The sequence below is a fragment of the Podarcis tiliguerta genome, assembly GCF_965153285.1.
Source record: "Podarcis tiliguerta genome assembly, chromosome: 3".
NCBI lineage: Eukaryota > Metazoa > Chordata > Lepidosauria > Squamata > Lacertidae > Podarcis > Podarcis tiliguerta.
In genome coordinates this window covers 87419519-87445849 of record NC_139536.1, presented here as the reverse complement: position 1 = coordinate 87445849, position 26331 = coordinate 87419519, and the positions used below count along the sequence as shown (strand labels likewise).

At 41.5% G+C, this 26331-nt stretch overlaps 1 protein-coding gene across 1 annotated transcript in view; it reads left to right on the top strand.

Moving 5' to 3' along the window:
• The window catches only part of LRRC1 (leucine rich repeat containing 1), a 59587-nt gene that overhangs the window by 14202 nt on the left and 19054 nt on the right, over positions 1-26331 (top strand). Inside the window, exons 2-8 of the mRNA XM_083431686.1 lie at positions 4126-4243; positions 11677-11755; positions 14361-14450; positions 20474-20530; positions 20793-20856; positions 23468-23542; positions 25181-25325. Coding sequence (XP_083287812.1) covers positions 4126-4243; positions 11677-11755; positions 14361-14450; positions 20474-20530; positions 20793-20856; positions 23468-23542; positions 25181-25325 — 628 coding nt within the window. The remainder of the gene's footprint in view (positions 1-4125; positions 4244-11676; positions 11756-14360; positions 14451-20473; positions 20531-20792; positions 20857-23467; positions 23543-25180; positions 25326-26331) is intronic.

The following is a 26331-nucleotide window of genomic DNA, read 5'->3' as shown; positions in this document are numbered from 1 at the left end:
TGACGGAATATATTCTTAGCTATATCACATAGCTGCACCATATGCACCATAACCACTAACCCTGGAATCCCCAACATCACACTCAAAACCTCCCTTGGCACCTGCCAAAACCTTCTGTCCCAGTTTCTTAAAATCATTGCTTTTTGGCTTGCAAGGGTTACCTGCTTTTGTCTGTCTTTTTGGTTGGAGGTGGGTGTTTTGCCTGTTTGTGGGGTTGGTTCTGAGCACCGCCAGTTTTTCTTCTGTGAAATGGGTATTTTGTGGTGCCTGCAACAGTTTCTAAAATTTCCAAATGTTTCCCTTGGCTCTAAAAGGGGTGTGTGCATGTGTTAGGAAACCTCTGCCCTGATCTACCTACTGGGCCCTTAGCAAATGGAGGAAAACAGTCACAAATTACTAACACTATACTTGCATGCAGTGTAACCACTACATCTTTAGACTGAATAAGGGAAGCTTACAATCATTGCTGTAACATTTTATAAGATGCATCCATTGCCCACAGGGACATGGGTGTAAGTACATTTTTAAAAGTCCTAAGCAATAATTACAAAAAAAGGCTAAAACCACAAATCACCTACGTACAGGTGAGCACTCATTTCAGTAATGGGTAGTGGTACAAAGTTTTGAAGCTAAATTATATTTTAGGTTGGAGCAGCCCAGAGGTTCAATGAAATGGCAGAGGATGCTATGAGAATGCCATGCCAAGTGTTCTAAAAAAGTGGGTCCTGTCTCTGGGAGTCCTTTGGGATCATATTCAGGGTGGAGTGGGAGAAGGAAAAAGGAGGAAGAAAGTGCAGTGAGATTCCCTTCCTTTTTTTGTTCAGGGTTTTAATTTGAATCACCGCATGAATCTCTATAAAAACAGTCTTCTTGATTAAAAGCTGTTTGCACACAATGAGTAAGATATTGCATACCTCTTCTGTCCACAAGCTGAGGAGGATTGCTAGCGTGAGGGAGACTTCTCGGAAGTTTGTTCATGTAAGACTTTCTCATGTAACATGTGTGGGAAGCAATATTTGAATAGGTTGTTGTGTACAGAATGCAGGTTTGACTAGCACAAGTGGTATCCCAAGTAAAATTCAGGTGTCAGCAGTGTGATCCAAACCTATACACGCCAGATTTTTATGCATGCACACCATACTGAAGTTACTGTATATGGCTGGTGGCTTTTGTAAGCAGCATGCTGGGAGGAAAGACAAAGTCAGGTGGAAGTAGCTTCCACTTACTGGAGGCGTGGTTTATGGCTTTGCCTGTTCATCTCATCAGACAACTTGAGAGCTCTTGATATCATTTCTGCAAGGTGGTAGTGGTAGGAAGAGGGAAGGTAAGCAAAATAAATGTCTGATGTCAACGTGCCATTCCACATTATGGATTTTTAAGTTGTGCTTTTAAAGAATTATGCAAATTGGTTGCCGTTCTTGTGCACAGAACGTATTTCTTGGACTGTCCTAAGTTGCTCATTCTCCTTGTCTCTTTCAGTCAGGCTGCTTCTAAACTAGCTTTGACTTTTCAAATGTTGACCTTTTTTTGCTAAGCTACTGCAGACAGCTTGGGGTCAGCACAAAGTACTAATCACAGGAGGATTATAAGCAAAACATTTCGTTGCATGCCACATAGAAACCTTAAAATGGGCAGTGTATGGTGCCAGCAAATTTCTAATACTTCTATTGTATGTGGGTGTCAGAATCTCTACATATATTCACTGTTCAATCATAGAACAAAACAAATGATGTAGAAGTAGTGCATCTTACTAGCTTCATTTTCAAAACATCAGTTTGGATGCAAGCTCCCCTGATTTACTGTATCCTTCTAAATATTTAGAATTTGTATCACTTAATTCAAAACCTGAATGCTCCATTCAGCTTAATTAAAAACTGTCCACAATATTTGCATATTTTTGGGTGGTGGTGGGAGGCACACTTTCTATTCTGCTACTTTTAATAATATCAAAACACACATGGGTTAAAGCAGGTAAGGTAAGGCATGTGGAGGAAGAAGCAAGGAAGAGTGTTTTCTTATCTCTTCAGCAACAGCAAACACATCAAGTTGTAAGTTTGCCCCTAAGGGATACAGAATCTTTTGATCCTTATCTCCAGGAATCCCCAAAATGCACCCTTCTGATTTGCAACACAGTGTTGTCGACTCTACTTTAAAAATTAACATAATATATGTGTTTAAACAATTTTCTTTCCTCTAGAGCAGATCTGTCCAGCCTGTGGGCCCATCAAGCTGAACGCAGCACATTAGCTTGCCTCTTGCCTGCCAGCACAGCTGTTTTTGCAACAAAGAAAAGATTTATTAAGCCACCCCACAGCTTGTGATCTACTCTGGTGTGTCACAAACTGTGCAGATGTGCTCTAGATTTATATGACAGGAATGAAATATGCTTGTACCTTTTTCTTCCACCACCTTGTTAGAAAAAATGCTTTTTTCTCCTTCCTGGTGCCTGAATTCCACTGGAGAATTGTGATGAGTTCCTATGCATTTACAATGGAGTTCCCATCCATTTCAATGAATGGTATGGTTTCGTGCTTGTACAGTGGTACCTCAGGTTACAGACGCTTCAGGTTACAGACTCCGCTAACCCAGAAATAGTACCTCAGGTTAAGAACTTTGCTTCAGGATGAGAACAGAAATTGTGCAGCGGTGGCGCGGTGGCAGTGGGAAGCCCCATTAGCTAAAGTGGTACCTCAGGTTAAGAACAGTTTCAGGTTAAGAACGGACCTCCAGAACGAATTAAGTTCTTAACCCGAGGTACCACAGTAAAGGGAAATGTATGCAGAACCACTTCTCTCCAGCTGAATAGAGATGTGTGCACTTACACTGCTCCAGAACTAATTATTTATTTATTAGCTTTATGTACCATTCATCATAAGCTCTCAGGGCAGTCCACAGAATAAAACAAGTAAATAAGTAAAATGAAACTGCAAAACAATAACCCCCCTCCCACAGGCACATTAAAGAAAGGCTGCAGAATATTAATCAGCCAATATTAATTAATTAGATGAATGTCCAACTATGTGGAATGCTGGAAGTCATCCTGTGTGCCTTACTGTTGCAGCAAGCTGTGGCGAAAAAAAGGACAATCTAGCCATGAATTTCGGACCCCATTTGAATAAATTAAAACAAGGCAGCAGCACCCTTTAAAATAAAAAAGGAGTGAATTTGTTCAGATATACTGGTTATGAGGACAGAGCACTGTTATATAGTGATATAAGCAACTTAGCTTGCAGAAATAGGCAACCTGACCAAGGGAGTGCCTGCCTGGGAGTCCATGGGGATCAGGAGAGTGAGAGCCTTATCGTTGGTTGTGCAGTGGTAAACATGAAACGTGTTGGGAGGAAGGGCTGATGCAAACAATTTTGTGCTCTCCTCCATTCATTCAATTGATGCGATTTAGAAAGTAAGAATAGTCTTTGGGTGACGAGACAAAGTCTTTGTTGCTGTTGTTTAGTCGTTCAGTCATGTCCGACTCTTCATGACCCCATGGACAAGAGCACGCCAGGCACTCCTGTCTTCCACTGCCTCCCGCAGTGTGTTCAGACTCATGATGGTAGCTTCGAGAACACTGTCCCACCATCTCGTCCTCTGTCATCCCCTTCTCCTTGTGCCCTCCATCTTTCCCAACATCAGGGTCTTTTCCAGGGAGTCTTCTCTTCTCATGAGGTGGCCAAAGTACTGGAGCCTCAGCTTCAGGATCTGTCCTTCCAGTGAGCACTCAGGGCTGATTTCCTTAAGTCTGGTAAATTAAGTAATGAAATCTTCATTGCGAGTAATTGAAAAGATGCTTCGGATGAATTCACTGTGATCACAATTATATATTTAACACTATTTCAGGCAAAGGGAATTTTAGCAGCAAAGAAACACCATCAATGTTAGCTTTGGCCAAATTGGCTCACATGTTAATGCTGTCATTCAGACTTGACCCCATGCATGCGTACTCACAGGGGATATTCCACACTGGGCAGTCTCTGTCAAAGAGTGAGACTTAAAAGTGTCACTAACTAGGGAACATTAAATGGTCTTTGCTATACCACCTGGGTTTATTTTTTAATGGACTACTAACATGACTACCTGCAGTTTTTGTATACGCACTTAACAATGGATAATTATTTTCTCTTTCAGCCTTTCTTTCAGCTTGTGAAGTTACGAAAACTCGGGCTTAGTGATAATGAAATTCAGCGGCTTCCTCCAGAGATAGCAAACTTTATGCAGCTGGTAGAACTTGATCTGTCTCGAAATGGTAAGCCTGATTATATGAATACATACATCTTCTATATGGAATTGTTTTAAGGATTGTTCATGGCGAGTCAAGTTTAAGTACATCAACACAGAACTGTTTAGCCAAATCGAACTGCATTTACTCTCTCCCTACTTGGAAAAGTCATGGGTTGCATGTTTGCATCCTGCCCCCACCCCAATTGAAACCCACACAGGTGAAGGGCTAAACCAGCACATAGGCTCTAAGCATTAGTCTTGTTTCCTTCCTAACATGTTGGCTTACATGCATCTTCACATTTCCAGTATTGAGTAATAAGGTTTCCTTCCTGGGTGATGAAATAGGCTAGGCTACAGGTGGGCAACCTGTGGTCCACACAGGCCTTTTCTGAAGCCCACCATGGAATACCCATCCCTACTGCCACTCCTGAATGTGTTGTGCTTCCCTCAGCCTGTCCAACAACTGCTTGCCAGACTGCTGGGAGCAAAATTTGCACGTGCCGGAAGGTGCATGGCAGTGGAGCGCAGTGAAATTTTTCATAGGGGAACAATTAGGGCCAGAGGCACTAGCTTGCAAGGGCCGTTGGGGGGGGGGGGTGTCAGTGTCATGAATATGATGTGATGCATCTCCAGGGCTCTGGCAGGATCCTGGAGCTCTTCTGCTTCCTTCTAAAAGTTGGATGGGCTTTGGGAAGATGGCAGGACAGATCTCGGACCCATCAGAACCTCGCACCTCCCTCCGTAAGCTAGGCAGAAGCTTCCCAGGCTTTGGGAAGGGGGCACCAGGGGAACATTTAGGGGACTACTCTAGTTCCCTTAGTCCAATGACTGCAAAACTTTTAATATTTGATGAATTATTGTATTTTAATATTTTGCTGGAAGCCGCCCAGAGTGGCTGGGGAAACCCAGCCAGATGGGTGGGGTGTTGTTGTTGTTGTTGTTATTCCACTGGTACATGGGATAACTCCCCCTTTTCACCTTGCTCACCATCTCTCTGCCCATTTCACACATCTCTGCTTCCCAGTCTTTGGGGAGAACTGAGAAGCTAGGCAGGGAGAGAGAGGTGCATGATGGGATTGCTGAAATCCACCCCACATGCCTCATGGCTATAAAGGTTGCCTGCACCTTGTCTAGACGTTCTATTGATTGCACTGAGGCTCCTTGAAACTGCCTCTTTGAGCTGCCTCACTTGTCACTGTGGCATGTAGAGGTTTTGCCACTTCTTGTGGGAGACCAGCTGCTAGGAGGCTGAAGTGCCAGAAGAATGGGGAACTTTCACGTGATGCCCAAATACAATGCCTTGATTGTTCTGTGTGCTATGGTAGATAAGAAAAAGGCAAACCATTATGGGAATGGTAGTTTTAAGCTGTCTTCATGAAGCATATAGTGCAGACATGCCTATAGTATAAACATTTTGGCATTGGGGAATAGTGTTCTAGCTGGAAAAATAACATGGGTGGAACATTATTGGGTTGAAGGTGCCAAGTATCTGACAGTGGCGAAGATTACCTTCATTGAGATACTCCAGCAGAGTGCAGTACCTTAAAAAAAAAATTCTGCTGTTGAAACTACATAACATGTTTCCAGTATCTGTTTTTGTAAAGACTTTGCCAAGAGAAGTTTGACATTTGCAGAGGTCTGTCTTATAAAAAAACATTAAAATTTGTATGGAGAGGCATCACTCACATGCTCAAAGGGTATGGATAGACAGAAGGATTGAAATTAGCAGTCTGAAGAGAGGCTGTCATGAGAGAAAGGAAAGAGGCATGGTAATAGTATTCTCTGTAACTGGTATAAACACAGCTAAGGAACATAGCTGTGGATCAGGAAGTCCCTGTTCTAAAATCTGAATCTGTTATTGACTCGCTAAATGACTTTAGGCAATATGGAGGATAATAGTACTGGCTTAGGATGGGGAACTAGATCATTATTTTCCCTACCCTTCTTGGGCCAAGTTAGACAGGTGAGCTGTTGGGTGATCATTTGCCAGTATAGGACTTGCAGAGCATTGCACAAGATGGAGCTTTGTAAGGGGCTTCTAAAGACCTGACAATTAGGAAAAAGCATTTCAGCTTAGCCATGTTTTTACCTGCCCAGCAGATGATGGTGGGTGGCCATGGCTTGACTTGAAATGGACTTGTGAGCCAAGTGGGGAGGCCATGTGTGTGTGTGTCTCACTGAGCCTGTTGGGTTATTGTACCCCTATTGAGTTACTGTACGATTTACAGCAAGATAATGGAAGCGAAGCACTTTGGATGTGTAAAAAAGCTCAAGCCAAATGACAACATTGCAATTGCTGCTATTCTTTTGTTAGTTCCACATAGGTATTAGGCTGTCGCATTGCAGGGGTCCCTTCCTTGAGTCTGGCAGAATAAGTCAAAAGATTCTAAGCCTGCATGTTCAGAGGACCATTCTGTAAGGGTCTCTCCAAACTTCAGTCTCGAGCTAAGTCAAGCTAGCTGGAGACAGCTGCCACACCCCTCCTGGCAAAACAAAATAGGTCTGGTTTCTTTCTTGTTCTTGGCAGCTTACTGCTGCTGCTTAGGGAAGCAGTGGCAAAAGCAGGGGTTGTACATGCAAGAGCAGCAAGGCCTCAGACCTTGGAAAACCCTAATTATGGGGAAACAGAAGCTGCTCTTTTGATTCTTGGCTGTGCCTCAGTATCTCCAAAACAACTTCTTCCTTACTATTAAGTGTCTGTAAGGTTTAAGGGTGTGTGTTATTCTTTTTCAGTGTTGTCGTTTATGCTTGGAGTTTTAAAGTGTTTGTCCAGCCTATCTCTCCCAGAGATATTGCAGCAGTTTTAGGTTTTTTTTAATTTATAGAATTATTTAAAGGCCACCCTTCTGAGCACAGATCACCCAAACAGACTTCCATCTCATGAATACAACACTAGAATGTGTCCTTCCCACTCCATAGATGTTGGGTTGCCCATTTGATCATCTAAATGTCTACTTTCATTGTCCGTTCTCTTCCAAAGTGTTTACAGCAAGGTGGGAACCCAGTCACAAACACTATGTTGGGGCTTTAAAGGCCTGAAACTGAGTGTCCTGTCTATTGTGAACAGAGTGATACATATCTCCTAAAAAGTTGAACCTATTGCTTTCCCAAGCACTATTTGTCTTTCAGTATTCTTGGTGTTTTGCTGCAGAGTGATAAGGAGTGAGTTCACAAAAAGCTGAGTGAGCAGCTAAGATAGACTACGGTACTTTTTGTTGAGCATTTGCTATATTCCACACTCTCACTGTAAGACTTTCCCATTGCTAAGTGACTCTTTGATACTGTCATACTGGAATCATTGGCTGTTTCTAAATTACCTGCCTTTTTAAAGCATTAATCCTGGTTTGTTGACACAAAGTTTCTGGGGCGGTTATGCAACATCCACCGTTGGTTGAGCATTCATTCTGATTTGTTTGTGGGGAGGTTATACAAAGTCACATGAAACACTTGTTATCCTATGATTTCTAGTGTTTTCCCCCCTGGACTTTCCAATTTTTATTTTTGGAAGTAGCTTTGTTGTGTATCGTGGATTTGCTGGTATGTGGTTGATGCCTACTGCAAAATAACACAGTCCAGAAGTGACCTTCATTGAGCCATCACAAACTCAGTCATTTTTATTTTCTAATTAAGTGGGACTGCTGTTGTGTGTGTAAGGATTGTAGTAGTATGTTTCTTAACAGGTCAACTCCACAGCTGAAGTGTGATGGAGTAAATGTTGATTTATAGGTTTACTGTTCAATGTAAATATAAAGGATGAAGAAGTAGGTAATGCAGATTAATTATTTCCTGCACCTCCCACGTTTTAAAAAACCCTGAAAAAAAATCTTCCTTTACAGGTTTCTCAGGTAGCATTATGACATATTGCATGCAAGGGTGTGGTATGAAAGTTAGCTATATTTGCTAATACTGAACCACTTTAAAAATATGCAAATATTTACACACATTTGCAAGCAACTAGAGGAGTAACTGAAATGTTCAAGTTCTAAGTACAACACCTGGTAGAATGGCTAACATTATCTCTTCCATCTAGCTTTATTGATTTAGAGTTTGTTGGCTTGCTTTCATTGTTCTTAGAGCTTGTGTTTTCTGTTTTTATTATGCACACTGCTTTTGATCCCCCACCCCCCCGGTGACGTGGCCTATAAATTTGTTGCTTAAAATAAATTTATCGGAACTGCTACAACATCTATATATCATAAAGAACAGGGTTGGAGAATTTCTGACCAATGAGCCAGATGTGGCCAACTCTGCCTTTGATTCTGCTACACTTTTCCTTCCTCAGCCCAACTCCCATGCACCAATTAAGCTCAGAAAAAAGGACCCCATTTATGCAAACAGGGACCATTTTATCTAAACCTAATTGCCGTAGGATGGCAGTGATGATTTTCAGGGTGGCAGCCACTCGGGAGAAAGGGGGGTTAAGCCTCCCTCACACTGTGGTCCCCTCTGAACATTTCCCCCTGTTAGATATGGAGGAAAAGTTGCATTTTTGCCAATGGAAGTTTTCATGCTGAATCCCCTTTCCCAACCAAGGAGGCTCAGGGATGAAAGTGTGGGTGAGAGGAGGAGGGATGGTCCGGGCAGGGGAAAAAGAGAGAGAGAGAGAGAGAGAGAGAGAGAGAGAGAGAGAGAGAAAGAGAGAGAGAGATGACTTGGCAGTGGATGAGTGGTATGTGTGAATGTAGCAACTCGTGTGTGTGTGTGTGTGAGAGAGAGAGAGAGAGGCCCCATTAGCTAAAGTGGTACCTCAGGTTAAGAACAGTTTCAGGTTAAGAACAGAGCTCCAGAATGAATTAAGTTCCTAACCCAAGGTACCACAGTAGATGAATGTGGTGTGTGTATGAAATCGTATGAGAAGGAGACAATGAGTGGGGTGACTTCGAGTCCACACACTTGTGGCTTTTGCTGATTCATCCATCTAAAATGGTAGAACTGGAAGTTGTTTGGAAGTGGTGCAATGCAGCTTAGGAAGGGCATTTGGGGAGGTGATAGTCATACAGGGCACCTATGCTGGGTTAGTTTTTTCCTAAGCCCATAAAGCCCATACACCTTTCTCCTCTGAAATGCATAGCCTAATAATGATAACTTGGCAGAGTCTGCAGGTTTTTTTGTATTTTTTTGTTTTAAACAGCTCTCATTTGTCCTTAATGTAAATGCGGTAAGTCGTCATGACCCATCATTATGTAATTTTGCTGTACAAATAAGCTAACATTTTAAGCGCAGTTTCAAACTTCTGCCAGAGCAGAGTGGCTGTGCAGAGAAAAGAAAACTTCAGCCTCTGCTTATAGGAACCTCACGGGAGGGAGGGAGGGGGGGTGAAGAATATGAAGCACAATGCATCTCTGTGCACACAGCCATATTTACACCCCCCCCCCCCGGTGCCTCCTTCCTTGCCTCAGTGCCTCAACTCATAATGTCTAGCATTTTACTTGCAGTGATTAAAGCAAAGTTATATCAAACTTGGTAGCATTTTAGTGAAGCAGTGTGAACAACTAGCATTACATTATGTTCCTAATTAAACTTGTACACTTCTTTAAGATTAGACTTTTAAGATCAGCTATGGGTGCAATTCATATTTGAAGCTGTGGCAGCAAATAATGAGAAGACAACTGTGCCTAGAAAATGGAAAAAGGCATAATCTTAGGCCTTGCCTGCTGTACATCCACCCCTATACAGTGGTACTTCTGGTTATGTACTTAATTCATTCCGGAGGTCCGTTCTTAACCTGAAACTGTTCTTAACCTGAAGCACCACTTTAGCTAATGGGGCCTCCTGCTGCTGCCGCACTGCCGGAGCACGATTTCTGTTCTCATCCTGAAGCAAAGTTCTTAACCCAAGGTACTATTTCTGGGCTAGCTGGGTTAGCTGGTAACCTGAAGCGTATGTAACCTGAAGCGTATGTAACCCGAGGTACCACTGTACATTTTAACAGTGATGGTTACAATGGCACATTGACTCTTGGCAACTGTTGTTCAAGGGCGATGGAAACTGTAACTGTTAGAGGTGTCTCTTAACACCCCTTAACAAGCTACAGTTGTCGGGATTCTTTAAGGGGAAACCGTGACTATTAAAGCAGTACAAGAGCGCTTCGAACATATGGTGTGCATGTGACTTTATATGCAGAAGGCTGCTTGCTTGGTTTTCTCGCTTCAGCTGGCCTAACATTCACTGACAATGTGCCTGTTTGCGCTGTCCTGTGTCACAGAGTTTATATAGCCTTGTTGTTCAGCAGTGTCTGTGTACTGACTGTTTGCCAGAGCATCTGTATGTCACATGTTTATAGAGCAGCATTCATTGGTGTTCAGGGCTGGGTATTCCAGGGGATTGGAACTGGTTAACAATGAGTGTTAGAAATTAATCTTCATATTTAGCTATCATGCAAGCGCAAAACTTAATGTAAGTCAGACTAAACATTCAGGGGGAAAAACCTTTCTGACCATAAGAGCTGTTTGGCAGTGGAACAGACTCCCACCAGAGGTGGTGTTCTCTCCTTCCTCGGAGGTTTTTAAGCAGAGGCTGGATGGTCATTTGTCATGGATGCTTTAGCTGGGATTCCTGCATTGCAGGGGGTTGGACTAGATGACCCTTGGGGTCCCTTCCAGCTCTGTAATTCTATGTTTTTTTTCTGCTTCAGAAATATTTTGTTATGTTCCTATCATCTGCTGCTTCTGGTTGGTTGGGGGAGTGTGTGCGCGTGTGTAGATTGATATTGTCCTGCCCTGCTTTTATTGTCCAGTCTACTTTATTTTGCAATTAAATTATAATGGCAATCTAGAATATATACAGCTCCACCTTTTTAAACCTTGTTGAGAATCTCCTTGCCCTCTGCTTCCCATTCCACCTCCAAGGAATCTTGTGTGGTGTCCCTGAGTGCATATTGACTTTTTTTTTGAGGTCGGTGTCAGAAACTGACTTGGTTCTTCATGGCTGTGATTATGCTGCATTCCTCTTTCCAAGCTACTAAAACAGTCAGAGGCTTGTTTTCCTTTTCACCTACAGTATGTGTTTTAAAAAGAAGGGGAATTGCATGCAACTTTAGCTGTGTTTAACGCTGCCAAGGGTGTGTTAACATGAGGGGAGAGAAGAGGGTGATGTAAAACACAATGCTAGTGGAGCCATAATGGCTTGTTCATTTTGGATTCCACTGAAATCCCTAAATGATAGGTCTATATATAAATGCAAACCAATATCTATCATTGCTTTTAGAAAGATATTTACCAGACAGTATCTTACAAAGTTGTATTGCTTTGTAGGATCTAAAATGCACTGGGGGTGGTATTTGCTCATTATTCAGAGCAGACCCATTGAAAATAATGGGACTTATTTAGTCATGTTCATTCATTTCACTGGGTCTGCTCTAAGTAAAGCTGAGTTGAATACCATTCTTTGATTCTGAAACAGAGATGGTACGGTAGATTCTTGGTTGCTGTTTCTTACTCTTTGTTTTCTCCCTTGCAGATATTCCTGAAATCCCTGAAAGCATTTCCTTCTGCAAATCATTACAGGTAGCAGACTTCAGTGGGAACCCACTCACCAGGTAATCTTCATAAAAAGGAATGAATGGTAAAATTGCAAAAAGTGTTCAGGTCTTAGAAGTGTTGTGTGTAAAGGTAATCTTCTATTTTGCTTGAACTTGACAGTTTTCTGTTGTGCCCTTCCTTTGCAGGAGCCCATGGTGGCATAAGAAGATCACAAAATACAATAATAAAACTTGATGGCAGAATCCAACACTTTGCTAAATGGAAGCATGCATGTGGGGAACAAGATTCACTTGCAATACTGGACTTGCACCCCTCTCTTCCTCTCATGCCTTCCTCAACCTGTTCTGGGGTTCCACTAACTTCCTGATTGAAATAGACTTAGAGTGGTAAAGGGGGTTGAAGTCCCGTTGTGCAAGTGGATCTCATTCTGCATACAAAACTGCTTTGTTGAATCCCTTCAAAGGTAGCTCTATGTGGGGCTACCTTTGAAGGTGACCCGGAAACTACAACTAATCCAGAATGCGGCAGCTAGACTGGTGACTGGGAGCAGCCGCCGAGACCATATAACACCGGACTTTAAAGACCTACACTGGCTCCCAGTACGTTTCCGAGCACAATTCAAAGTGTTGGTGCTGACCTTTAAAGCCCTAAATGGCCTCGGTAAAGTATACCTGAAGGAGCATCGCCACCTCCATCGTTCTGCCCGGACACTGAGGTCCAGCACCGAGGGCCTTCTGGTGGTTCCCTCACTGTGAGAAGCAAAGCTACAGGGAACCAGGCAGAGGGCCTTCTCAGTAGTGGCACCCGCCCTGTGGAACGCCCTCCCCCCAGATAAAGAGAAAAATAACTACTAAACTTTTAGAAGACATCTGAAGGCAGCCCTCTTTAGGGAAGCTTTTAATGTTTAATAGGTTATTGTATTTTAGTGTTTTGTTGGAGTGGCTGGGGAAACCCAGCCAGATGGGCGGGGTATAAAGAATATATTATTATTATTATTGAAAAATATGAAATGAAAAGTGGATGGACCACTTTTTGAAACAATGACTGCTACTTTAAAAACAGAATTGATGAATGGTGGGAAGGCCATTAACCTTTTGGCAAAAGCCAGTGAAAAATTCGACATTTCTGTGCTGCTTAATGCAGCCTCTTTTTGTGGCAGTGAACTATCGGTGTGTGTATTGGCAACTGCGTTTCTTTTGTCTGTGCCAAAGACCTGTATCCCCCAGAATAATATGGAACACTGAATCAGATGAGCTTACACAGAAAAGAATTGGGGGGAGGGAATGTGAGAAGCCTCTCAAGAACTATTAATGATTTGTGAGACTGCTCAGGCATGTGGGCACACACCACCTCTAAACCGAGGCCATTATTTTTTTTTAAGACTGTAGCAGCTGGTGGAAATTAATGGCTGAGCGTGATGCATAAATGCTGAAGGAAAGTGGACAGATTTCTTCAGGAACCTCTGTGCTACTTTTTGCATGGCTTAGTGTGCTTCATCACAGGATACAAAATACGGGCACCTCATGACATTTATGAATGGCTGCTGTTTTTCTCAGCAGAATGCAAGCAATTATATATGTCTGGGGGGATGTCTGCTTTGTGCATTTTATCAAGGAAAAATGGCAGTTTAAATGTGCAGCACGTGCTGCTCAGAACGATGCAAGGGGTTAATATTTGTAACCTGTTCCAGAATACAAAATCTCAAGTGAGAATGGGGCAAGCTCATCGTATTCTGCTTTGGGTGGTCCACTATGCTGCCTCATTGCTTTTTCAGCCCCTGAACATTTGCACATTACGATTGAGGCAAGCAGTGCAGCCTTAGTTAAGCTGCAATACTTCCTATTCTGTTTATCGATCCCATCAACAACTAACTGCTTCCTGTTTAACACACAACATACATTTAGACAAGAACAGAGGCTGTTTATCGCCTCCTAGGGGGCTAATTATTTACATGGAGAAAGTGATGCTAATCTTTCTTTCACTGCAATTAAGCCTTGATTGAACTAGAGGATCATGAGAGATGATATCTAATCTGCAGCAGATTCTTGTATTGAAATGAGCTCCTGTGAATGACAGCCATCTTCCTCACATGCAGGGCTAAGAAAAGAAGACACAGCAGCTGATGGATGTTTGCCTTTTGTCAGTCTAGTTGGATTCAGTGTTGTGGCTCTGTTCCACTTTAATGAACTATTGATTTGTTTTTTTTAAAAAACCAGCATGTGCTGTGTGCCTTGTTGCAGGCCAAGCTGCCTGGTAGTAAAGAGAGAGAAGGCTTTATTTTTTTCCTCTTTGTCCTTGAGAAAACAGTTGTATGATGAAAGCAATCCAAAGGAGGTGGTGGGAAGAAAGGCCTTTCCAACAACAACACATTGGAGAAGAAAATATATGTTAACACACACACACACACACACACACACACACGATTAACTAAACTGAACCACTTAGCACAATTTAGATGATTTACTTTTTCCATTTGTGTTTGGACAAACTGGCATTTTGGCTTTAAGGATTCCACTGGAAGAATAGCAGAGCAAAGTTCAACTCCTAGCTGCTGCAATGTAAACCATGCAGTGCTTCTCCATGGCAAGATGCTGAGGAGAGAGAGAGGGGGAAATGTCCTTTTCTGCTGTCCTTGGCTGATCTGTACTTTCCTTTTTCTAGGTTGCCTGAAAGCTTTCCTGAGCTGCAGAATCTAACATGTCTTTCTGTAAATGATATCTCTCTACAAGCATTACCTGATAACATTGGAAAGTAAGTTCATTTTAAAATAAAATAAAAAATTGATGCCTGAAAGTTGACAATGGTGGATTTTGTGCATAAGCCTAAATACCTGTGAACATGGTATAGAAAACTGGTTGTTTTTTCCTCAGGATATTTTGCAAGTATCTTTTAGGTCATCTAGAGCTGGGGTAGCATGGCTATGAGGTAAGCTGGCAATTCTCCAGTTCAAATTTGCATCCCACCATCAATTCATTAATGGCTTTTAACCCTTATTTTAATGCAGAATTCTCCTCTTGTATGAAGAAAGTCTCTCTCTCTCTCTCAACATATGTGTACAAATACAACACTTCAGGCTGGAAGAATGGCTTGTATAAAAACTCACCTAAAATTCATAACATTCAATATCTCCTGGAGATAGGGTCCCAGTTCAGACAAAATGAATGCTCACGATGATTTAGAATAATGAGCTTTCCTCTCTTCTTCCTGCATGTGTGTGAGGAGCACGTTTTAAGGCTTCCTGTCACAATTTTTAATGGACCATAGTTTTCTGCTACATCCAAACATGGGAAACTGTTATAACTACATTTGGTTCAGGCTAATCAAACTGTGGTTTCAGATTCTGGTTGATTAACTGCCTAGAACAAACCAGTTTCCAATATTTGAATGTAATGGAAAACTATCTAAAGCTGTTATCGGAAGCTTTACCGATGCAACCTGCCCATAGAGCAGAGTTGAAGACCACCTTATTCCAACAGGCTTTTGGGAATTGACTGCTTTAAATGAAAGGGCAACTGCTGTGCTGTTTTTATTGCAATTATGTTTTAAACAGCTTTTATGTATGTATATAGTTTTTATTCTATCAAATTTTAATTGTCTTTTGATGCTTGTTTCTTCTATGTTTCTTTCTTTTAATCTGTAAGCCATCTTGAGTCCCATCAGGCAGAAAGACAGGGTATAAATAAATATATAAGAACTCTATATAATAGTTCATAGCTAAGCAATGCTTAGTTGATCAGTTTTATGTGGACACTAGTATCTTAAAGTCTTTGAACAGTCTCGAAAATACGAAGTTCCATATCTTAAAAGCAGCATATGTTTCAAAAAAAATTCCCCTAGATTTATATAAAACTGCCCAATAACTTGTTTTTCTGGGTGGCCAACCATATAAAATACCACAAGACATTAAAAACCTTTCATAAAATAAAAGCATTTAGCAGAGGGTTTCCCAAACTTGGGTCTTTAGCTGTTTTTGGACTACAATACCCATCATCCCTGACTAGCTAGAGATGGTGGGAGTTGTAGTCCAAAACCAGGTGGAGATGCAAGTTTGGGAAATCCTGATCTAGCACAATTCAGGATTCCAGTTCCACAATTCAGGATTCCAATTCAGGATTCTTTTGGATCCCATTTCCTGGGCCTTTTGATCTTCACCTGACATCCTCCTCCACTTGCCCCCTTAGGTAAGTTTGGAGGGTGGGGACAAGAGGAGAGGACCTTATCAGTTGTGGCTTCTCACTTGTTTAATGTTCCTCCTCAGTTAGATCTGCCTGGGACCATCATTAACATTCATTTGGTTACCTGGTGAAAAGCTTCTTTCTCCTCCCAGCCATTTTATGATAATTTATGATATTGCTTATTGCTAGATGTTGCCTGCTGCTGAAGTTTTATTTCACTGGGTTTATATAATAAAAGCAGAGCAAACAGCCCCCTTAACCTACACATATGCACAAAAAGTATCTATAAATACACTTGGCTAATATTTTAAATCAATAACACCTTCACGAAAAAGATTACTGCCTTTGTGAACTCAGGGAGTCAAAGCACTTTTTAACTTCCCATTGCAATTGTTGATTTTAGTACTTATTGAACCGAAAACAGAATTCACTTCTATAAAATTAGAGGTTCTCCATAGGTAGAACAGAGGGAACATGAAGCTTAAAAAAAACTTTTGTTCTTTTTGCTTTCATCTTTTGATAATTGTTTTCTTTTACATAATGGGCACGTAGTTATGCCCACATACAAACTGAGGGGGCCTGATTCAACTCGCTGTAAAAATAGCGCAGTCCCCTGACCTTCAGGAAGCACTTAAAATCTACTTGGTAACTTTGGTATCACTTTTTGTTGTACAATGAATATGAGCCAGTAGTTTGTTCTGTGTGTGCATGTGTGCGTGCACACACGCTTATGGGCTGGCATTCAAAAACATGAACCAATTATGTGCAATGTATGTTAAATACAAATGACACCTGCAAATAAGCATACAGAATTAAATACAGAAAAAGGGGAAACATGGCAAGAAACGTGATTAAAAAGACTAATTCTGTGGGTTGTATACGCAAAATATATCCCATACATTATATTCAGTTATTATATCTCATGCTCTAGCTGCAGTTCCCTGTCTATTTGCAGAGGAAACTGGATATGGTTTAAAATTAAGTGGGTAGGACCCTTGGCCTCCCTCTGTTATGTATGCTGGAACTGCTTGTATGATCAGGTTTCAATACATTATACGTGATAGATTATTAGTAGAGTACTGGTTACGTTGTGTGACAGCTTGTTACAGATATCTGGAAATCTGCCTGTACTGCAGAAGAGCAGTACAACTGATGATACAAATTATTCTTTTTAAATCTGCTGCGACCCACAGCAAGTATTTATCAGGATTCAGTGCTCTGACAGCTAGGTATTCAGGTGCAGTTGGGCATGGTGGAAGCTTCCACTGTTTGGGGGATGCAGAGATCTTGCTCTAAAACAGCTCTAGGTCTCCGGGAGTCTTCTACCTTTCCCACTTCTAGCTATTGAATCTGTTCTTTTAGCCTCTTCCTCTATTCACTTTGCACTTCACAAATTTCTCAGGTGCATGGAAGGCTGATTGTTACCGTATTTCCTAGGAATTTGGGAATTCTCAGGATGTTGATTCTTCCTGGGGAAGGTTGCATACTAGCTATCCCATGGAATGCCACGTGGAATTTCGCTTCTGGGGTTCCTGTGAAGCCTGGAACTTTAGAGGTCTATGGTTCTTATCACTGGTAGCTTTTTTGGATAGTGCTATAGAAGCAAGAGTTTTAATGTCCTATTCATTTATTATAATAATTAGCAGTTCATCTCTGTTCCCACCCTGCTTTCTTCCCTGTAGTAATTCTGGAACAGAGTCATCATTCATTCAGACCAGTCATTTACAGGGCTGCAATACATAAATGGGGAAAATAAAGACAGCAGTAGAAATAGCAAAGGCAGCAAGTATATGGGGATAGAAAAACATACAATTGTAGAGGCACAGTATATTATAATATACTTGCTTCATACACCGCACAGTACATTTTGCTTGACTTATAAGTACAGGACAGCTTTGCTGAGCCACAGTAACTAAAGATACTGCTTGCTTCTTCAGTTCCTTGTATCAGACAAACTGAATTCTCACCTACCAGAATGGTATAGGAAAAACGAATTATAGATGTCTAGCAGGAAATAGATAGGACTGTGCACTTCTATACATACGCAGGATAGGTGGACCTCAGCTTCTAGTTATGGTTTAGCTGCATTAATAGATAGCTACATTACTTTTGAAATATTTGAATGAAGCCAGCATATTTTAAGCACTGCTCTGATTTGAAACTGCGCCAGCAACTTGGTTCTTCTGAAAAGGGCATGTTTTGGAATGTAGCCCCCACAGGCTTCTAATTGATCCCATACTTAAAAGTAGAAAAGACATCTGGAATGCTGAGGGAGAAAAACAACAATTGTAATTACTTCAGAAATTGCATACTCCCTGTGTTGGCTTGGCAATATTTCTTGCATGGAATTTATACTTGAACAGAGCTTTGAAACACTGGACGTTTGATGGGAAAACGTCGGGGGTTTTCCTCCCAAAATGTGTACATACTGTAGCAGTATACTTTGCATCCCCCCCCCCAAAAAAAAGAGGCAATAGGGAATGATACACCTATATGTTACTGCGGAACACCCCGCTGTTCTAAGTTCACAATCCCATGGCGTGAACTGGAATCTGGGCCCAGGGAGTTGTGCCAGCATAGCTGGCCGAGATTAACACCACTGTGCTTTCAATAGAGGTAATGCACAGTTTGAAGGACCCCATGTGAGAGGCAGGGAAGGGGAGATATCCCAGGGTGAGAGACTGGGAGAAGAGAGGGATGCTCCCATGTGGGAGCTGGGAAGACACATCTTTTTCTGTATGGGACAAAAGTTAAGGTACATTGTGAGAGAGGATTTTGTATTCTTCAATCTCTTCCATCTTTTTTTCTCTTCTCTCCTCTCCTTTTATTATTCTTTGTGTAGATTAGCTCGTCTTTTATTGTATAGTGAAAAAATGCAATAAAACTTCATTTAAAAAACAAACAAACCAGAGGTGATGTCAGGATAGTGTCCACTCAGCTGTCACATGACACAAAAATGACCAGAGGGAGGGCAGAGCTGGAATGTGACTAGAGAAGTCTCAGATGCCATTCTGAGGTTTCCTTGGCCACCACTGAGACAGCTATGATAATGTAACCCTATGTGTGTCCGAGTGGTTTCCGTGGAATTCAGTCTACAAGGAACATAACAGGGCATGGCTGGCCTAGACATATTCCCAACCACTGTCACTTTTGAGTACAGTGACAATGCATTTCAAAGGGTGGCTATAGTGTAAAATTGCAACCCAAATATATGTGTGAATTTGACTTTACTCAGTAGCGACAGGGAGGTCTCTTTCCCTCTACACTATGCAATTAATTCTCTTTACGTGGTGTTAGCATAACAGTGCTGCAGACCAAACTTCTACCTTTGCATCTCACAGGCTTATGGCTGCAGTGTTGGTGACCCCTCCCCTCCCCACTTTTACCCGTGTATTTATCTGCTAAGTGAAGTAATATTTCATGCATCTGACCAGCTTTGGCTGTAGCCCATGAAAACCTACGCTTACAATAACATTGTTGTTCTTTACAGTGCCCTTTGTTGTGTCTTTCTGCAAAAGTGACTAGCATGGCTGCCCCTCTGGAATTTAAGGCAGAGGCAGCTATGATGCAGAAAATATGGGCATGCATTTCTGTTTTTTGTTTTTGTTCAGGGAGGTTGGAGGATTAAGGCAGATTACAGCGTTGGGATAATGTCCGATACCTTGTGTTCCATTTGGTCCTAAATAAAACCCTGGCCAGGGTGGGGGAATTGTTTGTTACTATGGTGATGATAGGCTTTTACTATGATGGGAAGTGAGTGGAAAGCTTAGCTTAGTCGTGTAATGCCACTTACAATGATGAACACTCCATAAATGGGAAGTTATGGATAGCTGGAGATGCGCTGAACCAATAAATGCAGTTTGTATACCAAAGGCATGTTTTCTTTAATTGAGAAAAAGGGGGGAAGCTTTACACACTGACGCCTAACCAGTGACACATCCAGGCAATTCATCATTTTCTTCTTGTCTCTACTCCACCACTCATTCAAAAAACAAACATTTTCAACTTTGAATTTAAGTGTGTGAGTTTTCATCCATTGTTTTGTTTTCATCCACCAGTTTTGTTTAAAATAGGTTCTCATTTGCCTTAACACATTCTCATGGCAAGAGTTTGTCCTTATCTATGTGTTCCAGATTTTATTAATCTACACAGATTCACTAATAGCATTAGTTTTCTTTTAGTGTTGAGTTATTGGTGTCTAAGCAATGTGAAACATGAAGTGGATCAGTCTTTTGCAAGTTGTAATAGCACTGTAAGGAGGTGAAAGTCCAGGATTTTCCTTAATGTTTTTTATTGATCTCCGTCCCAACAGTTTGAGTGATGTGTATCCACCAGTGCCTTTTCTTGTTATTGTGATATGTGGAAGGTCTCCCTACACATCCATATAAGTAAATGATCTTGTATTTGCCATTTACTCTTCATGGCTTTTGAAGTGGGCATGAGTCCATGAAAAAGATTATGCCATAATCTTTAAGATGTGCCATAAGACGCTTTATTTTTGCTGCAAGAGACTAATACCGCTACCCCTTTGGAAATTATTTTTGATGTTCTTTTTAAACAAAGACAAAGGATTAATGAGGTTTGTTTTATCTTTTTTAGCCTTTATAACCTGGCATCACTGGAATTAAGAGAGAATCTGTTGACATATTTACCTGAGTAAGTTGTTCGTTTTAAGTTTGTTTTGCATTCATGGCATGAATTGCAGCATTTCTGCCTCACTTTCTTTCTCCAACCCCATTCTTTAAATGAGTCATTCGGTACAAAGAGATGGCGCTGGAATGCAACATTTTCATTAACATCTTTTAATTTAATTTGTGTGAATGTTATTCAACAATTAAGAGGGGAATGTCCTAGCCCTAATGCTAATAGGCTGCTTTTAAAGCTATGTGTGAAAAATACACTATTCTTGTTTTCCTAGGTCAGTTGCCCAGCTGCAGAGACTAGAAGAGCTAGACCTAGGGAACAATGAACTTTATAATTTGGTAAGCTTCCCACACTTTCCCCTGGTTTATAGTGTTGGTGCATTAGTATGCAAATTCCCAAACTGGCAACAGTGACATCTGAAAAGAGCAAGGCTTCCAGAGAGTGATTTTGTACTGATTGCAATTAACGCTGTTCGTTCCAGCAGCATTTGGAACTGTCTTTGCTTATTGGGACCTGAAAGCATCTGTGCTCGAAGGGCTGCCTTATGGGCTGTGGACGTGGATAAGGAACCTCTTGCAGGGAGACTATAGAACGTTATTGGGGAATGTAACTCCATCTTGGGTACACCAGTGCAGCACCTGTTGCTCATGCTTTATCAAGAGAAGAGGATCTAATCATGTGGTCCATGGATGAGAAGCTTTTATGAATAACAAGGGTTTGCAGAAGGAGCTTCCAAGCAGCCATCCCATTCTAAAGAAATGGAGTGAAAACAGCCTCTCGGAGAAAGGCTGTGGTTTGCTTTCACTTCCTGAAGCAGAACAACCAGCAATCTGCTGTTGGGGCTGACTGCCTCCCAGTTGGCACCTTCTCAACATCTAAGATGGAAAGCCACCACATCTCTTACAGTCTGTCAAAATAGGACAATGTTAAAAAATGGACAGTTGGTCTTAAGATGCACTTTGGAGAGAGTTTGAAAAATCCCACTACTCTGCTTTCCCACTTTGAGTTCCATGGGCTATTCACACCATTGTCTAGTCTAGGATGATCATCATCTTCTTTTAATAATAATAATGATGATGATGATGATAATAATAATAATAAATAATAAATAATGTATTATTTATACCCCACCCATCTGGCTGAGTTTCCCCAGCCACTCTGGGCGGCTCCCAATCAAGTGTTAAAAACAGTACAGCGTTACATATTAAAAACTTCCCTGAACAGGGCTGCCTTAAGATGTCTTCTGAATGTCAGGTTACAAAAGTTAATGCTAATGAAATGCGAACTCACTGAAATTACTATATGCCCACATGTTCTCATACATATGCTTTTCTTGGGTGAAATGGAGAGCACTTAAAATTAGCATTACCTTTCTTCTGTTTGACTTCTTTTTTCCTGCAGGTAATGTATAAATGCACGCATGACATGTATACAGTCATAGAAGAGTGAAAGGTTGTCACAACCTGGTGATGCTTCCTTGTATAGATTATTGTTTATGTAGACTCGTCCGTCATGTTCCCTGTATAGATTGTTTTTGTAGGCTTGTCCTTATAGTCATCGCCTCTAAACTCTTCTTCTCCTTACTTCATTCCTCAGCTTTCAGCTTTCCAAAACTATATTTCCCTTCCCCCTTTTTGAAAATTTGCAAATCCTTTTTAAGACTTGCTTTTATGCCACTCACAGTTTGTAGTGTTTTTCTTTTAAACAGTCCTCACTGGAGACAGAAATCGCAAGCACATCAAGAGAAAATCCCCACCTGCCCTCCTTAACTGCTTTAATGTTTAATTCATGTTTAAAAATGCAGATACACTCACACACACTAAAATAAGCTCAAACTGTACAGTATGAAATCACAAATTTAATGCATAGATTACACACACAAAATTAAAATTCTCCCCCAAACTAGACAAGATTAACATTCCAGCTGTTTCTCTTTTTTTACTTTCTTTCCCCCATCCACTGATGTGGCGCTGAAGGCAGAGCATGAAAAAAAATTAGAAACAGTGCAGGCTCTCATTTAATAACCGCAGAGAATGTGCATGGAAGACAGACTACAGCAACTAAAAATATTCTGAGGTTAAATTCTTAATAATGATAGTTAATGTTATAGTGTGGTTTTGGAAGCTCACTGTTAAAAAGCAGGGGGGAGGTGTGTGTGTGTGTGGCTCTATTGCAGTATAGAGTCATTGCAAATTGGTGGTAAGTTTGCTTACACCGTTTGTCTTGGCATTTTGCTCTTCTTGGCATGCTCCTCTTTCAAGCGGGTCATATAACTTCATTTAAAGAGAAAGGAAAAAATGCCAGGTTTTTCTAGCAAGAAATAATAAAACGTAACTCCACGAAATAGTGGTCCGTCAGAATAATGAGAAGCTCTTAGATCCCAGCACTTTAGAACATAGGGAGATGGCCCTTGTCGTTGGTGAAAATGAAGCGCTTCTCATTACAATGTTTCATGCACATTATAGGTTGTGGTTGTAATCAAGAAACTCTGTATCTGCGAATGTTGCCTGGAAAAGCTTTCACTTCCATGAACTGGAGAAAGGGCTTTGGAATGTTGGCTGGAGTGTTTTGGGATGTGGTTAGGGTTATCGGGAGTTGACCCTGGAAGTGGAGCTGTTGCAACATGTTGAGATACCATTTCTCCTCCTCCTTGAAGTTCTGAATTGTTAGCAGTGTTAAGTAATGGCATGCTGAGCAGCCAAGAACCAGGAGGAGACACAGGTTTTGTGCTTATTCCTTATCAATAGCTGCACCTATTTGTTGTGAGAGTTCTTTGCTATGGGACTTTGGATATAGCAAACACAAGCGTAATGCTTGCAGGAATTCTGCATTCTTGATTTGGCTATAAAGGATACTTAGCTGAAGAAATGATGTTATTTCAGATTCCCCTGTGTATTTAAAAGTATTTTGCAATGGTATTCATGATACATTTTCTTTCACGTGTTGCAGCCAGAAACTATAGGTGCACTTTATAATCTTAAAGATCTCTGGCTAGATGGGAACCAGCTGGCTGAATTACCTCAGGTAAGAGACAATTCTCATCAATTTTTAAATTACACTGAACTACATCGAACATTATTATTATTGGATGACTGAAGGGGAAATCTAAGCCCTTCATATCCTGTTATTTAAAAAAGACAAAGTGTCCATTTAAAGATTATGTAATATTTGATTTCCGCCTGTAAATGCCTTTTCATCTTTGTATGTGTGTTTTGAAGCTGAAGAAGCACAGGGGAAGGGATGTGATGTCAGTGACTCCTCCAGAAACCCATTGCTAGTCATGGATCGGTTTCCCCCTCTGCTTCACAATGGAGAGGTCACCTATGTGTCATGCATAGCTGTCAACGTTTCCCCTTTGTGAAGGGAAATTCCCTTATTCCGAATAGGATTCCTCGCAAGAAAAGGGAAAAGCTGACAGCTATGGTGTCATGTAACTGCAAGGAAATGGAAGGGGCCATGATATTCTTGAGGGGGAAGTAGGTGACTCTCAAGGATATTAAGCCCCCAAAGAGTGGTGAATCCTTTTCAGCCTGATGGATTCATTTCCTCATGGTTGACCTTTTTGTGGGTGGGTGTAGTCACATGCCAGGGAAGGAGGCCAAAGGTAAAAGTGGGTGTGATCAGAGGCAAACATTAGGGCAGGTGGGCAGGGACTAAAATGGGCACAGTAATGAATGGGGCACTTACCTTTGTAGAATAGGCTACATTTCAGCTACTCAAATGCCTGGTGTTTCTGTAGCTCCTCACACACCTCTATCCAAGCCAGCAGTAGACTTATCAAGTCAAGCAAATGTATTTAAAGATGATGAGAGGTGTTGCTCAAGCAGAGGGGGTAAGGCCTAGGGGATGCTTTGGGGCCTAGAGGGCTGCATTTGACCCTTGAACTGCAGGTTGCCCAACTCTGCTTTTCACAGTTTTCTGTTCGGAAGCTGAGGAACGTGAGAGATGCTCTACACAGAAAGAGCAAGCTGCTGTTTTGGAATGTCTGCTTTCTGCTATCTTTCCACCTGTGTCGATTCAGCAACACAAGTGTTTTGATAATTTGGGAGATGAACTATGAGAAAATGTGTGTAGGTGTGGATTTTATAGTGCGGGTTCACTGGCATGTGAGCAGAATTCAACATAAATGTCATTGATTTTACAATCGGACCAAGCACCCATATCTTCGGCTAACTGTAATCCAAACATTGATGGTATAATGGCAAAACTTGGTATACAATTCAGTGAGATTAAATAGTTAAAATATTCCCCTGTTAGACATATTTCTTCTTATAAGGAATGCAGAGGCAGGTTCCCCATATACTGATACTGAAGCTTTAGTCAGCAAGGACTGATTTGACTAATTGTGTGCCTAAGCTTTTACATGTTTAGCCCTTTCACCTTGAATAGTATTCAGAATTGGGTGTTGGCTACTGTTGAATGAATGACTGGCTGGCAGCGCTGGGTTGCACTCATAAGTCAGCAAATTAACTTGGACTGTTAGCACATGCTAGGTATTGCACACAGAGGTTTTACTGGTGAATCACTTGTGATATCATCAGAAATGAGTTGTCGTCTGGCAGAGAGGAATTGCCCTTTTGCTGTTAAGCATCTTGTTATGGGGCAGTTGTCAGATCTCTGGGTGCTGCATGTTGAGACATGACTTAGATGTTTGTCTTGTAGGAAATAGGAAGCCTGAAAAACCTGCTATGCCTGGATATCTCCGAAAACAAACTGGAAAAACTGCCTGAAGAGATAAGCGGTCTGCTGTCTTTAACTGACCTACTCATCTCTCAGAACCTTCTTGAGGTGCTACCGGATGGCGTAGGTAAGTGAAAAATTGTGTTTTTAAACAAATAATAAAAAAGTAACAAGAATTTAATCAAGTCCAAACATTTCCAATGGAACAATTTCTTTCTCAAAGAAATTTCTGCTTTGGACTAATGCTGGTAAAGGACAGCACAGTACATTGGCTGCATTTACACATAACACTAACCCTTGGTTTAGGGTTGCAACGCTGAGTTTGTGTGACTCTTGGACTCATGTATTCTCCAGCCTCTTTCCTCTTCAGGCAGGGCCATAAGCAGAATAGTAATAGCTTCTTCTTTTGTCTATCCACAATTTAGTATTGTATCCAAACTTTATGCTGTGAAGAGAGCCTGGGTTGTCTAGTGGTTAGAGCAGGCTTCCTCAACCTCAGCCCTCCAGATGTTTTGAGACTACAATTCCCATAATCCCTGGCCACTGGTCCTACTAGCTAGGGATCATGGGAGTTGTAGGCCAAGAACATCTAGAGGGCCGAGGTTGAGGAAGCCTGGGTTAGAGAATGTCTGGCCCAGGACCTGGGAGAGATCAAGGTTCAAATCTCTACTTAGTCACAAAGCTCATTGGTTGTCCTTAGGCCATTTGGTTCTTCTCAGTCAAACCTACTTCCTGCAGTGACTGTGAAAACAAAGCAAGGGAGGAAAAAGAATGTATGCCACCCTGAGATCCCGGGAGGAAAGGTGAGAGATAAAAACAAACTAGTATAATAAACCACAGCTTGCTTCCGTTTTAGTAAATTGGTGTTTAAAACTACAGTGGTACTTCAGGTTACATACGCTTCAGGTTGCAGACTCCGCTAACCCAGAAATAGTACCTCGGGTTAAGTACCTTGCTTCAGGATGAGAACAGAAATCGTGCTCCAGCAGCATGGCGGCAGCAGGAGGCCCCATTAGCTAAAGTGGTGCTTCAGGTTAAGAACAGTTTCAGGTTAAGTACGGACCTCCGGAATGAATTAAGTACTTAATCTGAGGTACCACTGTAATGTTAGCTAGTCTGGACTCAGATGGACT